The 14,568-nt window shown below is 47.8% G+C and overlaps 1 protein-coding gene across 2 annotated transcripts; it reads left to right on the top strand.

Moving 5' to 3' along the window:
- The first annotated feature begins 7,209 nt into the window (after positions 1 to 7,209).
- Positions 7,210 to 14,305, top strand: Vamp1 (vesicle associated membrane protein 1). 2 transcript variants are annotated; one of them, XM_006992096.4, is made up of 5 exons: positions 7,210 to 7,424; positions 10,468 to 10,594; positions 10,817 to 10,975; positions 11,686 to 11,737; positions 12,127 to 14,305. In XM_006992096.4, coding segments are annotated over exons 1-5 (357 nt in total). In that variant the 5' UTR covers positions 7,210 to 7,422; the 3' UTR covers positions 12,144 to 14,305. The 2 variants fall into 2 exon arrangements, with proteins under 2 accessions (XP_006992158.1, XP_076424115.1); XM_076568000.1 differs by having other exon boundaries at positions 7,287 to 7,424; positions 13,802 to 14,305.
- The last annotated feature ends 263 nt before the right edge of the window (positions 14,306 to 14,568 follow it).

Genomic DNA, 14,568 nt, shown 5'->3' on the forward strand with positions numbered 1-14,568 from the left:
GGCAGGGTCTTTGTATAGGTAGCCCTGGCTAGCCTAGAAAGTTTCTATGTAGATCAGGTTGGCCTCAAGTTCTTAGAGCTCTGTGTCTGCCACCTGAGTGCTGGTTTTAAAGGCATGTGCCAACCACCCCTGGCTCTTCCACCTCTGTTCCTGAAGCTGGCACAGGTTGTTGAGTTGGCTGGCCTGGCTGGCCACTGAGGGCCGGGATCTACCTGTCTCTGCGGACCCAGCGCTGGGGGTGCAGGCGCATGCCGCCACCCCGGCTTTTCTGTGGGTGATGGGGATCTGAACTCAGGCCCTTGTGTTCACATAGTCAGCGCTTTGTCTGCAGAGCCATCTCCCCAGCCCCGGGTGGGATTTTAGAAGAGAGAGCTGATGACCTCCATGTAGAAGTCGTCATCCTGCCAGATACTCGATTATACCTCCCTCTCCTTTTCTGCCTCTCTCCACATCTCTCTCTTCCTCAGTTTACCATATCATTGTTGTGGCTTAAATCAGCAAGCAGTGTTGAAATGATTAGGAATTTATAAATATTAATTTGAGCTGAGGCGTGTTCCGTGGAGTAATGATGCTCTAAAGCTGTTTTGTTGGTTTTTGTATTGTATCACAGATGTATTCTTGTTTGGAACTCTGATTTACCTAATCAAGGTTTTCCTCTAGCTCGGGAGCAGAGATCTTCCAAGGCTTCCGCTTAGGTGCTCTCTCCTTTGATGCCTGCTTGGCCTTTTTTGCATCTTTGGCAGCCCCGAGAGCTGCTCTTGCTGAGCTTTCCTAACTTCTGGTTTCTGATTCCTCTTGGCCATCATATCTGCAAGAGATGCACCGGCGATGGCCTGATGCACTTTGTGTAGAGGCTTCTTTTCTTTTGAATTTTGTCCGAATGTTTTTTTTTTTTTTTTGTAATGGACAGTCCAGTTTTACCTGCTGAGAATTCCTCAGCAGTTTAAATGCCAGTTTAAAAGGTCGAGGAACTCACACTCACATTTTGCCTTAAAAAAATTGGAAAACCAGGGCTGGAGAGATGGCTCAAAGGTTAAGAGTTCAATTCCCAGCAACCACATGGTGGCTCACAACCATCTTAAATGAGATCTGGTGCCCTCTTCTGGCCTGCAGGGACACATGCAGACAGACCACTGTATACATAATAAATAAACCTTAAAAAAAAAAATCTTTTCCCATTCTGTAGGCTGTCACTTTGCCTTGTTGACTGCATCCTTTGCTCTACAAAAGCTTCTCAGTTTCAAGAGGTCCCATTGATTGATTGTTTCTCTCAGTGCCTGTGCTACTGGTGTTATATTTAGGAAGTGATCTCCTATGCCAATGCGTTCAAGACTACTTCCTACTTTCTCTTCTAGCAGGTTCAGAGTAGCTGGATTTATGTTGAGGTCCTTGATCCACTTGGACTTAAGTTTTGTGCACGGTGACAGATATGGATCTATTTGCAGCCTTCTACACGTTGATATCCAGTTATGCCAGCACCATTTGTTGAAGATGCTTTCTTTTTTCCATTGTACACTTTTGGCTTATTTGTCAAAAATTGTATGTTCATAGGTGTGTGTGTTAATGTCAGGGTCTTCAATTCGATTCCATTGGTCCACATGTCGGTTTTTATGCCAATATGAGAAAAGGAAGAAACAAAGTGCTAAAGAGGCCCACAGAAATCCACAAAGATACCCCCACAAAAGACTGCTGGCAATGGCCGAGAGACAGCCGGGACTGACCTACTCTGGTGATGGGACGGCCAAACACCCTAATAGTTGTGCCAAAAACCCCATCCAAGGACTGAGGAATCTGGATGCAGACATCCACGGCTAGGCCCTGGGTAGAGCTCCAGGAGTCTAATTAGCGAGAAAGAGGAGGGTTTATATGAGCGAGAATTGTTGAAACCAAGGTTGGATAAAGCACAGGGACAAATAGCCAAACGAATGGAAACACATGAACTATGAACCAAAGGCTGAGGGGCCCCCAATTGGATCAGGCCCTCTGAATAGGTGAGACAGTTGATTGGCTTGATCTGTTTGGGAGGCATCTAGGCAGTGGTACCAGGTCCTGGGCTCATTGCATGAGTTAGCTGTTTGAAACCTGGGACTTATGCAGGGACGCTTGGCTCAATCTGGGAGGAGAGGACTGGACCTGCCTGAACTGAGTCTACCAGGTCGATCTCAGTCCTTGAGGGTGGCCTTGATCTGGAGGTGGTGGGGAAGGGGAGGGGGGCAGGAAGGGGGAGAACAAGGGAATCTGTGGCTGTTATGTAGAACTGAATAGTATTGTAGAATAAAATAAAATAAAAAAAAAAAGAAAAGGAAAGAAAGAAAGAAAGAAAGAAAGAAAGAAAGAAAGAAAGAAAGAAAGAAAGAAAGAAAGAAATTGGAAAACCTTCCCGTTAGTCATGGTGTATCCCCGCCCTTGTTCTGGGTGGATCTTGTGTCTGCTGAAACCTTAACGGTGAGGGCTGCTCACTAGTGAGAAGAAAGACCTCAAAGAGGAAGAAAAAGTCATGGGAAACCAATTTATAGGGCAATGGGAGAGAGATTAACGTGAGTACATTGTAATTATCCCACTTCAGCAGCTTTTTGTCTCTTTAGAGCTGTGTACCCAACACCATAATTGATTTTTTTGTTTTTGAAGATTAGTCTTATTTCTCTTCAAGTTATGCCCTATAAGATCTGTGGAACATTTGTTCATGTTAGTTTCTCTGGTGACTTAAATGGGAATGGTCCCCATAGGCTCATGTCTTGGTCCCCAGTTGGTGGAACTCTCTGGGAATTATTTGGAGGTTTGGCCTTGTTAGAGGAGGTGTATCACGGGGAGTGGGAGGGGGTGGGCTTTGGGGTTTAGCAAATCCAGCCATGCCGACTTAAGTCTCTCACTATCTCTGCCTCACGCTTGTGGGCCAGATGTAAGGTCTAGCCAGCTTGCTGCAATGTTTCCTGCTGTGATCATCATTTTAACCTCTGGAACTGTGAGCCCCCTGAAGCAGGCTTCCTTCTGGGCCACCACCCAGCTCCCAAATCGTGACATAGAGACTTCTTATTAATTCTGAATGCTCGCCCTTACCTTATGCTTGTCCCACCAGCTTTTATAACTTAATTTAACCCCTTTCTCTTCATCTACATTTTGCCCCGAGGGCTGTTTAACCTTTCTTTCATTCTGTATGTCCTACTTTCCTGCTTCTTCCATGTCTGTCTGTCCGGCAGCTGGTGTCTCCCTCTCTTTCTCATTCTCTCTTCTCTCTCTCTGGAGCCTAGATTTCTCCTCCTACTTATTCTCTCTGCCTGCCAGCCCCACCCATCCCTCCTCCTCCCTTGCTATTGGCCATTCAGCTTTTTATTAGACCAATCAGATGCCTTAGGCAGGCAAGGTGAAACAGCAACATATCTTTGGAGAATTAAACAAGTGTAACACATCTTTGCATACTTAAAGTAATATTCCACAATAGCCCCCACATTAAATACTTTCTTTTATAGGTTGCCTTGGACATGGTGTTTTGTCATGGCCATAGAAAACTAACCAAACCAGCTTCCAAATGCCTAAGCATGTCAGATACTTCATTAGTGTCTTGCCTGGGGACTGTCTATCATAGGGTGTACTTTCTCCTAATCTAGGGCACGTGGTGCTGATTTGACCTTCTGGCCTCAAATGACGCTCTTGTCCAGTCTCTCCTGTGTGGTGAAATCACAGGTATATGACACCAGCCCCAGTTTCCTCTCACCTTTATTAATACCTGAGATCTTGTAGAATTCTAGGTTAAGCCCAGTGGTGCACGCCTTTAATCCCAGCATTCGGGAGGTAGAGGTGGGCAGATCTCTGTGAGTGTGAGGCCAGCCTGGTCTACAGAGTGAGATCCAGGACAGGCACCAAAATGGAGAAACCCTGTCTCAAAAAACAAAAACAAACAAAAAATAAGGAATTCTAGGCTAGTAATTGTTTTGCCTAGGTAACAATGTTTATTTTATGTACATGTGAAGGTGTGTTCACTTCTGTGTATGTATGTGTGTGTGTGTGCAGTGCCTGTGAAGGCCAAAAGAGGGTGTCAGATCCCCTGGCACTGGAGTTACAGATGGTTGTGAGGTACCATGTGGGCTCTGAGAACTAAACCTGGGTCCTCTGGAAGAGCAGCCAGTGCTCTGATCTTTTGAGCATCTCTCCAGCCCCTGGAAGCTGTTGTTGCTCTTAAAAGAGCCAGCGCCATGTTTTCCTGTATTGCGATGCCGTTCTCTTCCTGTTCCACTTTTATTCTCTTTTTGAAAGATTTTAAGCCCCTGTTTTCCTCCCTTGCTCTGAGATTACAGAGAGATGCATCTTTGGTGTGATTCTTTTTCTCTCACCGTGGTGGCTAGAACCCACTATTTAGTCTGGAAAGTCTTGTTTAATTCCGGAAGCTTTTGTTGCATTTATTTTGTAATTAATTCCATATCCATTCATTTCCTTTTCTCATATATCCTGTTTTCTCCTTTTCAGATCCTTTATTACTCAGACATTGAACTGCTTGGCATGGTTTTTTAATTTCCTTAATTCCTGTCTCTGCCTCTCTGGTTCTTGGCATTTCTTCCCTGATTTGTTTGCAGCATATGACCACAATTTATTTCTCTTGGAACTGTCTCTGTGGAAATTCCCCAGGGCCTCTATTGCAAGGGAGCTCTCCAGGGAGGTCTGCATCGCTCATGCTGGTGCTGGGTTCTGTCAACCCCAGACCACTTGGAAATTCTTGCCATGTTGATTTTAGGAAGAGGAGATGCTAAAGCTTTCAAAGGTGACTAAAACAGGGACTTCAGGCAAAAGTATTAAAAACATAGTTTGAGGTTATGAATTCAAATATTCAAAAGGACGGGGAGGGGAGAGAGAGAGAGAGAGAGAGAGAGAGAGAGAGAGAGAGAGAGAGAGAGAGAGAGAGAGAGCGCTTCAGCAGGCACCTACTTTGCAAATAATTCTTTTTGCAGAACATGAGAGCCAGCACTTTAAAACTCTTAGATGTCTCAGTTGCCAATATAGGGGTTCCAGCCTCATGTAGGGACTTTCTGTTCGATTTCTAACTTTGAGGAAGACCTTCATGTTGTTTCCTATGGTACAGTGGCACCCGGTAAGGCCACCATGCTCAAACTCAATGTTCTGCTGCCTCTCAGAGTATCAGCTTTCACTTGCATTGGTCTTTAGACCACGTTTACTTTCTTGTTAGCTCAAGAACATATTTTTAAAATGCCCATCAGTGTCATCGCAGCACTTGGAAGGCTGAAGTGGGCGTATCACTTGATCCATCTCAGAAAACCAAACCAAGTCAAATCCTCCATGAGGCAAAAAGATCTAAGAGCCAGGCATGGTGGTGCATGCCTTTAAGCCCAGGACTCAGGAGGCAGAGGCAGGTGGATCTCTGAGCTTGAAGCCAGTCTGGTCTACAGACTGAGTTCCAGGACAGCTAGAGCTACACAGAGAAACCCTGACTTGAAAAACAAAAATAGAGTTTAAAGTAACAATTTTAAAAAAGAGAATAAATGTAATGTATGCTGATTATAGTATTTAGAGAGGTACCCTGGTCACAAGGTTGGACACAGGCTTGATTCTAGGGTGTCCCCTCTTTCCCTTCCCTCTTTTTTTTTTTTTTTGGCATTTTGGCATTTTGGCATTTTGGCATCTATTAAATTGGAACACTTTGCTGTAGCTATTAGTCAGGTAGTACTCACATTGTATTTGTCATACTTCCTCATGAGCATCAAAACTTAAGAATGAATGTCAGAGGCTTGAAAGAAAATTCCAGAGGGAGAAGAGGGCTATCTTTAGTATTTTAGGAAATGCTGCATCACCAAAGACTTAACATGTGGACATCTGAGTAATGCAAAAGGACACCGCAGAAGCTAGGCATGGTGGCACACTTCTGTAATCCCAGCATTTAGGAAGGAGGAGGACCAGAACTTCAAGGTCATTCTTGGCTACATATCATGGTTGAAGCCATCATGGACTACAAGAGCCTCTGTTAAAAACAAACAAACAAACAAACAAAAAAAACCAACCCAAAAAACTCTGAATGTGAAATTGTAGGTGTTCCGTTATTATGTTATTATTTTCTTTTTTCCTTTGTATGAATGCCCAAAGATGAGATAAAATTTACACTGCAGACAAACCCAAGCTCTCAATAAATGTAAAATAAAAATTCTAAGGCTAAGAAAATGCATCGTATTTATAACTGCTTTTTAAGATGTGGGGCATAAAATAATGTTGAGTTTTACAGTTGATGTCTAGGAAAGGGATACTATTGGAAGAAAGAAGAAAATTCTTTAAATGTTAAGAAGGAAGAGTGGCAGGGTGGTGGCGCACGCCTTTAATCCCAGCACTTGGGAGGCAAAGGCAGGCTGATATCTGTGAGTTTGAGGCCAGCCTGGTCTACAGAGAGAGTTCCAGGGCAGCCAGGGCTACATAGTGAGATGTATACACAGCCTCCCGCCCCACCAAAAAAGGGAAAAAAAACTATTCCTTAATGAATTTTTGGAGGTAGGGTAAAGAGGAAAGGATGCGGCTGGCGAGAGATGGCTCAGTGGTTGAGAGCGCACTGCTTTTGTAAAGGGTTTGGTTCCCAGCACTCACATACACTTAAAACCATCTGTAATTCAAGTTCCAGGGGGCTACGTTCTCTTCTGGTCTCCCAGGGCACTAGGCATGCATACATGCAGGTAAAAATTTGTACCATAAAATAATAATAAACGAAAAAAATCTTTAAAAAAAAAGAGAAGAAAAAGAAAGGGAAAAATTCAAAGCAAAACAAACCCCAAAACAAAAACAAACCAACCAACCCGAAAATAGCAAAGTCTAGTTTAGTTCAGATTTCTGGGCTGGGTTAACTAAGTCGCTGTGGTTACCTAGAAGGAGCTGCTTAGCAATTTAGGAGAGGCTACACTGAAAGATATTTGGCTTTACATTCTCAGGCAGGGAGGGTGACAGGGTGGCAGTCTAGCCAGGGAAGAGCGAATATGCACACAGGGCTGAACCAGGTGCTGTGGGCGGGAGCAGTAAGAGTGGCAGGAGCCTCCAGCTCAGCGATTGGTTGGCAGGCACCATAAACGCCCTAACTCAAGCACTGAGGCTGCCCTTGGAGTCTGAGCTGGACATTAAACAAACCACTGTTGTATTGGCCAGTCAAGGAGTAGGAATGAATGAGAGGAGAACTGTGATTGGTCTGGTCGTAGGGGCGGTGCTGGAAGGACATGCCCCGCGTGGATTGGACCTAGAGAATTCAACGTCATCCGAGAGGCGGGGTCCTCGCTAATAAAGCCGGGAGTCGGCGCTGCACCTGCAGTAAAGTTCCACCGCAGTTAGAGTTCCGGGTAGTGCGTGTGAGGCGGAGCTCGGCAGTTCCGTCTGCTTCATCCGCAGCGTCTCCCTGTCTGTCTCGTTGCATTCTCCAGAGAGGGACGGACTTCCTCTGTCAGAAAAATGTGAGTTGACTCTGGTCTAGGGTCCTCGACACCTCCTTACCGACTCTCCCTCCGCAGTGTCCAACTCTGCGGGACGGAAAATGGCGCATTGCAGCAGCTGCAGCGACGCCGGGAACCACCAGCTCGCGCCGCCCCCAAACCGGGCCACCCCGGGATGCGGGCAGCGCTCCATCCCGCACCAACTGCAGTTGGCACTCCTCTGCGGGGCGGGGGCGCGGGGGTCCCACGTCCATTGCATCCTCTCCTCTTGTCTTTGTATCGTGGAAGCTCAAAGGGGAAGAAATGGGGCGGGGGAGGTATAGATACAGACGGGCAACTGGGAGACCCTGCTTGTTGGACAGAATCTCTCTTAAAGCCTGTGGGAAGACTTTTATAGGTGCACCTGTCCATCAGTAACTCGGGTTGCCCGCAGTCTCGGGGATTGTGCATGCCCCTCACCCAAAGTATGTTGTACCTGCCTCATGGCTGTGAGCAAAGCTGCAGAAACTTACTTGCTAGTTCTGTGGCGCCTTGGGAGCAGCTCAGAAAGTCTCGGGGGACAGTGGCATGAGATCCTATGCAGCCGTTTTATAATCTTAAAGACGTTATGCTAAGATGCTTTCCAGTGGTCAAGTCCTAGCCAAGTATTGGAGGAGAAATAGGGAGAACAGTGAATTCTTCATTTTATCCAAAACAAATAATTTAGCCTTAGCTGACTTCAGCATCACCCCCTTCTGAAGATCTGTGACTAGATGTATTAAGAACTTCCTTTCATGACACATACACATAATGAGGATTTCCTTTCTATTTATTGCCTGGTGCTAGATGTATTTGTGTGTGTGTGTGTGTGTGTGTGTGTGTGTGTGTGTGTGTGTGTGTGTGTATGCATGCTCGCGTTCTCTCTCTCCCTCTCTCTTCCTTTCCTCCCTCCCTTGTTTGGCTTTTCCAGGCTGGGTTTCTCTGTGTAGGCCTGGCTGTCCCAGAACTCCCTCTGTGGACCAGGCTAGCTTCGCTCGAGATATGTATGACCCTGCCTCCCAAGCGCTGGGATTAAAGGTGTGCACCACCACACTGGGCTTCTGTTGCTTCTCTTGATAATTGAAAATTTAAAAAAAAAATTTACTTGTATTACATAAGGATTATAACTCCCTGGATAGGTTAATGTGGAGCGTTTCTGGCTCCCAACAAGTAGTAGGTGAAGTGAGCCCTCTAAAAGCTTTACAGTCATTTCATCCTTTCTCTTTGAGTTCTGTGGTTTTAACATTCTGTGCGTTTTTGACAAGCCCATAGACTCCAGCTGTTTTTATTTGGGGAGGGGTGGTTAGCCGACTCACTCCAGGTGGTTTCATGTGTGCTGACTGAGGGGGGACAGAGAAAGCATGGTGGCTAGCGGGGAATCACGAGGTCTCTGACCTTAGTCTTGTCATTGGTGCCACTGGCCTGGACTCCTTCCAACACTAGCTGCTACCAACTCATTGAAATCCCCGCCTTCAGCCCAGAACTAGACTGCTTAGCCAGCTCAATAGCAGCGCGAGTCTTGTGGCTCCCATAGCTCTGCGTCTTCCTTTCCTCCCTCTGTGTCCAGGAAGGAAATGGGAAAGGGACTCCTCATATGGAAGAAGCCAGTGTAATCTGTTAATATGGCCTCTCCGAGGGGCTGTAACATCTTGTCTAAATGAAAATTTCACTTCATTGTGGAAAAGGAGATTCAAAGTATTAATTCTATTGTGGTTAGTCAAGGAATTTTCTTTTTTGGCAACTTTGTGATAGTTTAACCTTATTTATTCTTGGACTGCTCTGGCAAGGATGTTTTATGGAGTTTAAGAAAGTTCTATTCTCCATCAAATTTTAGATATCTCTCTTTGCCTTGCTTATACAGCCTCCATCATGGCAGAAAAAAAAAATCTGTAGGTTTGATTCTGGGAAATGGTTAGCTGGTGAATGTCAGAGAGAGGTTTATCTAAAAGCCACCACATTTGTTGTGCATGTGGGCCCACGCCTCTAACCCCAGCACTTGGGAGGCAGAGGCAGGTGGATGTCAGTTTTAGGCTAGCTTGGTCTACATAGAGAGTCCCAGGACAGCTAGGGAACAAGACAGACCTGTCTCAAAAACAAAACAAAAAAAAAATCCAACCCAACAACAATTCCTCCCCCCCAAAGAAACCAACCAACCAAAACACAAATCAAGACAAAAACAAACCCACTCTGGATTATTGCCTTCTAAAGCCGTGAGAACTCTTGGCCTTGAGTGGTACCAGAAGAGAGACAGTCCTCATATGCTGCGTAGTAGGGTGGTTCAAGCTTTCTCTTCTGACACAGGGGCCTAGGAGAGTATCCTGAGACACTGCCAAGTCTGAAGAAGGGTGGGACAGAACATCTGTGCTGCATGCACACTGATTATTTCTAGCATTTTTACTTCTTGTCTGTGCTCTTGAAACCGTTAATGTAATTGCTTTAGGCCCCAGATTCAATTTAAATGAAACCCGTCTTCTCTGCCAAAAAATAACGCAAACATCCCTGACTCACTGCATCTGTATAGACTTTGCCTTTGGTGATTCTCCAAATTGTCTCTGCAGCGGCTGTAGGGTACCAATTACAGTATAAAACATACTCGGTAACCAGACCCCCATAAGCAGGATCACTAGCTTGCCCCTTTTATATTCAAACCAGAGTTCAGTTGTCCTTACAGGTTAGTCTTTTCTACAAATTTCTCCTCTCCTGGCTTGGGTTTCCCCATTTTATTTCATGTGAGGAGCTTCTAATGGCCAGGCAGATTCCATTTAGGTCAAGGCTGGCGTATTATTTGTCCCCGTGGCCATTTGCCAGAGGATGTGCTTGAGTTTGCGTCACAGGATGGCCCCAGTCAAGATCTCTTCATGGCACTGTGACCCTCATCCACATGGTAGGAGATCTTTCATCCTTTGCTCCATGTCTCTAAGCTGCAGCTCAGCACTTAAACTGCCTTCTGTTTGCATTCAACCTTGGCTGTGGCGGTGTAAGTGAGGATGCATGTGATTCTCTTCTCGTCTCAGTCACTTTGGGTACTGTTTGCTTCTCTCCACAGGTCTGCTCCAGCTCAGCCACCCGCTGAGGGAACAGAAGGGGCTGCCCCAGGTGGGGGTCCTCCTGGTCCCCCTCCTAATATGACCAGTAATAGACGACTCCAGCAAACCCAGGCACAAGTGGAGGAGGTAGGCGCCTGGCCCACTCTAGGAGAGTTTCCAAACCAAGAAGCTTAGAGACAGGAAGCATCATCTCCTCTGTCCTCCTCTTTCTAAAAGGGAGGAAGAAGGGTTCTGACGGGCAAAGCATCCCTTGGAGTCACAGGCCTTGGCTTGTGATCTCCCGGGTGTTGTTCACTGCCTCTGTCTCTAGAGGAAACTCTCAGCAGCTCTGTTTCTGCAACCCCTCAGGTGGTGGACATCATGCGTGTGAATGTGGACAAGGTCCTGGAGAGGGACCAGAAGCTGTCGGAGCTGGATGACCGAGCTGACGCCTTGCAGGCGGGAGCTTCACAGTTTGAGAGCAGTGCAGCCAAGCTGAAGAGGAAGTACTGGTGGAAAAACTGCAAGGTGAGAGAACCCCCCCCCCCCTGCTGTCCCTGCTCCCACGTGTAGGAGGCCAGAAAACTGCTGGCTCCCTCCTGAAATCTGGGCGGCACCTACCAAGGAAGATCCTATCAGTGCAGTACCTGTATTGGCCACCAGGGGAGGCTAGAGGATTCAGACCCACAGAGAAAGCCCCATGTAGAGGAATTTAGAATTGAGACGAGTGAAGTAGCTTTTTCCCAGAAATTCTCGCCTGGCTCTTCCTCAGACCCCCAACAGCAAAACGCTGGCTCAGTATATGTATTCAAATACCCACAACTTCTACAAGTGCAGCAAACACGTCACAAGATTTGCCTTTTAGGCTGGAGAGGTGGCTCAGAGGTTAAGAGCACTGGCTGCTCTTCCAGAGGTCCTGAGTTCAAGTCCCAGCAACCACCTAGTGGCTCACGACCATCTGTAGTGAGATCTGATGCCCTCTTCTAGTGTGCAAGCAGAACACTGTACACATAATAAATAAATAAAATCTTAAACAAAAAAAGATTTGCCTTTCAATTGGAATTCCAAGAAAGCATGAACAAGCATCAGGAACTGAACAGGAATGAGGCTGAGGGTCCTCTGCTCGTTCTTTACGATTCTCTGAGAAGCAGAGGTCTGCAGGTGTCCTCACATCTCTAGTCCCCTTCCCCTTTTCCGTCCTGAGTCTCAGGACTCCTGTTCTGCCCGTGTTTCCTCAGATGATGATCATGCTGGGAGCGATCTGTGCCATCATCGTGGTAGTTATTGTAAGTAAGTATCGCTGAGGTTGGATGGGGTGAAGAGGTGGGAAGGTCCTGGAGTCTTCTCCCAGCCCTGCCTGCCTGCCTGCCTGCCTACCCACCCGGGGAGTGGGGCTGCCCTGACTGAGGTATGGAGACTGCTGCTCTGGGACCACCGCCTGGTTTGGGGGGGAGGAAGGGCAAAGACAAGGCAATCCCTTGATGGACAAGCCTCTCCCTGCAAAGAATTGTGGGGAGATGGTCCCTTCGGCTGTGGAGTGGGGCTGTGCTGTCTGTCAGGGGCTGGGGCACCTGTAACTGAGAGACCTGACTGTCTAGTAACGTGATGTAACTTGCCCTCTTGTTTTCTCCCGTCTCTTTTTCCTTCTTCGTCTGGGACTTCCTGATTCCTGTGTCCAGTCTACTTTTTTACTTGAGAATGTGCCATCCCTCCCTGTTCTCCATTGCCATCCGAGCTCATGTCTTTTTCTCTCAGTTTGCTCTCTCAATACACCCCTCCATCTGCCTTTCTCCGTTCAGCCCAGGCTGCTCCATCATCCGCCCCTCCTTTTCTGTTGCATACGTTTGCACTCTCTTCCTTGACACTAGAAATGCTGCTCGTGGCACAGTCTTGAAGTCACTACCCAAAGAGCAACGGCTGGCACCTCCTCCTTACCCAGCTTCTGTGTATCCCAGAGCTTGAAAGAGTTGTGGCTAAGGGAAGTGGGGAGGGGAATGGGAATGGCAGAGGTGAAGTGTCTGAGAAGTTGGCATGGCTGAGGGAAGGAGAAGGATATCTGTGTCCATAGTGTCTCCTAGAAAGGCTGGCCTCAGCAGGAGGGGACGCAGACTGGTTGGGAAGTAGTAGCCTGCTGCCTGTTTTACACACACACACACACACACACACACACACACACACACACACACACACACACACACACACACACACACACTAGTTGGTAACCACCACTACCCTGCTGCCCTCATTTGGAACTTTTCCCTCACACCAGGCCTGCCTCGGGTCCCAGAGGTCTGTTTAAAGGCCAACTTTGAATCCCTTTTGGAAAGTTCAACTTGTCTTTTGTAGTTACTGCTTATCTGTCAGTCCAAGATTTTCTATGTCTTTGGGGAACTCGACAGCATTTCACTTTGTTCTCTGGAGGCCTAGAAAACAAGTACTTCCTGGTTATAAATCAGCACGAGACCGTTAGTTTCTCCGAGAAGCTGTCCCACTTCTGGCTAGAAGGAGCTGCTCTCTCCTGTGTTTTCTGAAGCATTCTATGTTCATGAGGGCACCAGATAATTCAGTGAATCGGCTTTGAAGACAGCGGGCTTTCGGGACACATGCCTCTTGCCGTTTCGTTAATGAATCCTCCCTCTATCTCCCTTGCTGTTGATAATGGGAAATGAGTGTGAAACGGTGAGACCCCCAGGCTCCCACAGAACCCCTTCCACACCACTCCCATGTTCCTGCCTGAGACAGGGATGAGGCAGGAGGATTTTACAGATTTACAGAAGTCCAGCTCAGTCTTGGAGGGGAGGGGTGCCAGCCTGTGACAGGTGTGCTGTGTGTGCCCTGCTGTGCCAGCGTGGGGCCTTGCATCTGGAGCTGTCTGCTGCTCCTGCTCCAGTACCTTCTCGGGAACCGTCCTCACCCACCTGAATTCCTCATCGCCTCCTTTCTTGACTCCCTTGCATGCTCTGTGCGTGTAGACGCTGAAGCCTGAGGACGGGGGCTGCTCGCTCTGTCTGGGGAGCCGCTGCTGAGCCTCATGATAGGATGCTGCATGCGATAAACCCAGGTGCTAGTGGAGGAGAGCAGGGGGGGGTGGTGCGCTAGACCTTCATCACTTCTATCCTCGGATCCACAAGCGGGAAGAGGCTGGGGCCGTGCTAGCCTGGGGTGCCCACTTCCCACGCAGCAGCATCTCACTGCAAAACCATCCTCCTCCTCCCGTTGCCCATTTCCCACATTCCCTTCGTCCTGCCTCAGGGCAGGACTGAAGAGCTGGAAGAAAGCGGTGGTCAGTGTCCTCTCCCAACGTTCCCCTCGAAGGTCTCCACTGTCCTCGGGGCTTCTCTTTGCCTAATGCAGGGGGGTCACCGCCGGAGAAGAACCGACACTGTCCTCGATGTCCTCCGAGCCTGGAGCAAATTTACCCTGTTGGCCCACCCGGCCCTAGCGCGGGAATTCTTCCCTGGGTTTCTGTCCCTCTGAGGCTTACCAGGTGTAGTTGGCTCTGTTCTTTTGGGGTGTCCGCCCTTCTACTTCCTTTCTCACCCCACCCTGAACCCTCCGTCTTCCACGTCTTTGCAGTCTCCTTGCCTTCCCACAACCCATGTGCATGAGCAAATGTGCAACGAAACCCTGGGACTTGGCAGCCAGCTGAAGCCAGGCTTCCCACATCCCCTTCTTTGGTGTGCCATGGGACGATGTGGGGTTTCCATTGTGTCTGTCATCCCCTCTGTCTGTTTCCTAACCCAGTCTCATAGTTTATGTATAGCGCAGTAAGAGTTGTATTTCCACCAAAGGCATGTGACATATCTACCAATCTCATGTATTCTCAACGAAGGCGAAAAATACAGATTCCTACCACAACATCGGCTTGGCTGTTCCTTGGGTGGTTGTGCTGGGGACGGGGAGAAGAGGGTGTCGTCCTAGGTTGGCTGTAGGCCAGGAGGGCTGACTGGTGTGTGTTCATTGGTCTTCCTGGAAATTCAGGTCTCTCTTGACAGAGGAAGTGGTCTGTGCCCTTAGCCTTCTTACCTGAAGCACCCAGCCCTTGCAGGTGCCGCTGAGAGGAAGTGATGACAGGAAGCTGCGTGGGCACCTCAGACTCGCAAACAGCTGCAGGCTTTCTC

This window comes from Peromyscus maniculatus, chromosome 3 (genome assembly GCF_049852395.1).
Source record: "Peromyscus maniculatus bairdii isolate BWxNUB_F1_BW_parent chromosome 3, HU_Pman_BW_mat_3.1, whole genome shotgun sequence".
Lineage (NCBI taxonomy): Eukaryota > Metazoa > Chordata > Mammalia > Rodentia > Cricetidae > Peromyscus > Peromyscus maniculatus.

Bases quoted from the DNA above. Each gene is read 5' to 3' on its own strand.
- Vamp1 (XM_076568000.1), top strand. The intron at 10,976-11,685 runs GTGAGAGAACCC...GTGTTTCCTCAG, and splicing joins ACTGGTGGAAAAACTGCAAG to ATGATGATCATGCTGGGAGC. The intron at 11,738-13,801 runs GTAAGTATCGCT...TGCCTAATGCAG, and splicing joins CATCGTGGTAGTTATTGTAA to GGGGGTCACCGCCGGAGAAG.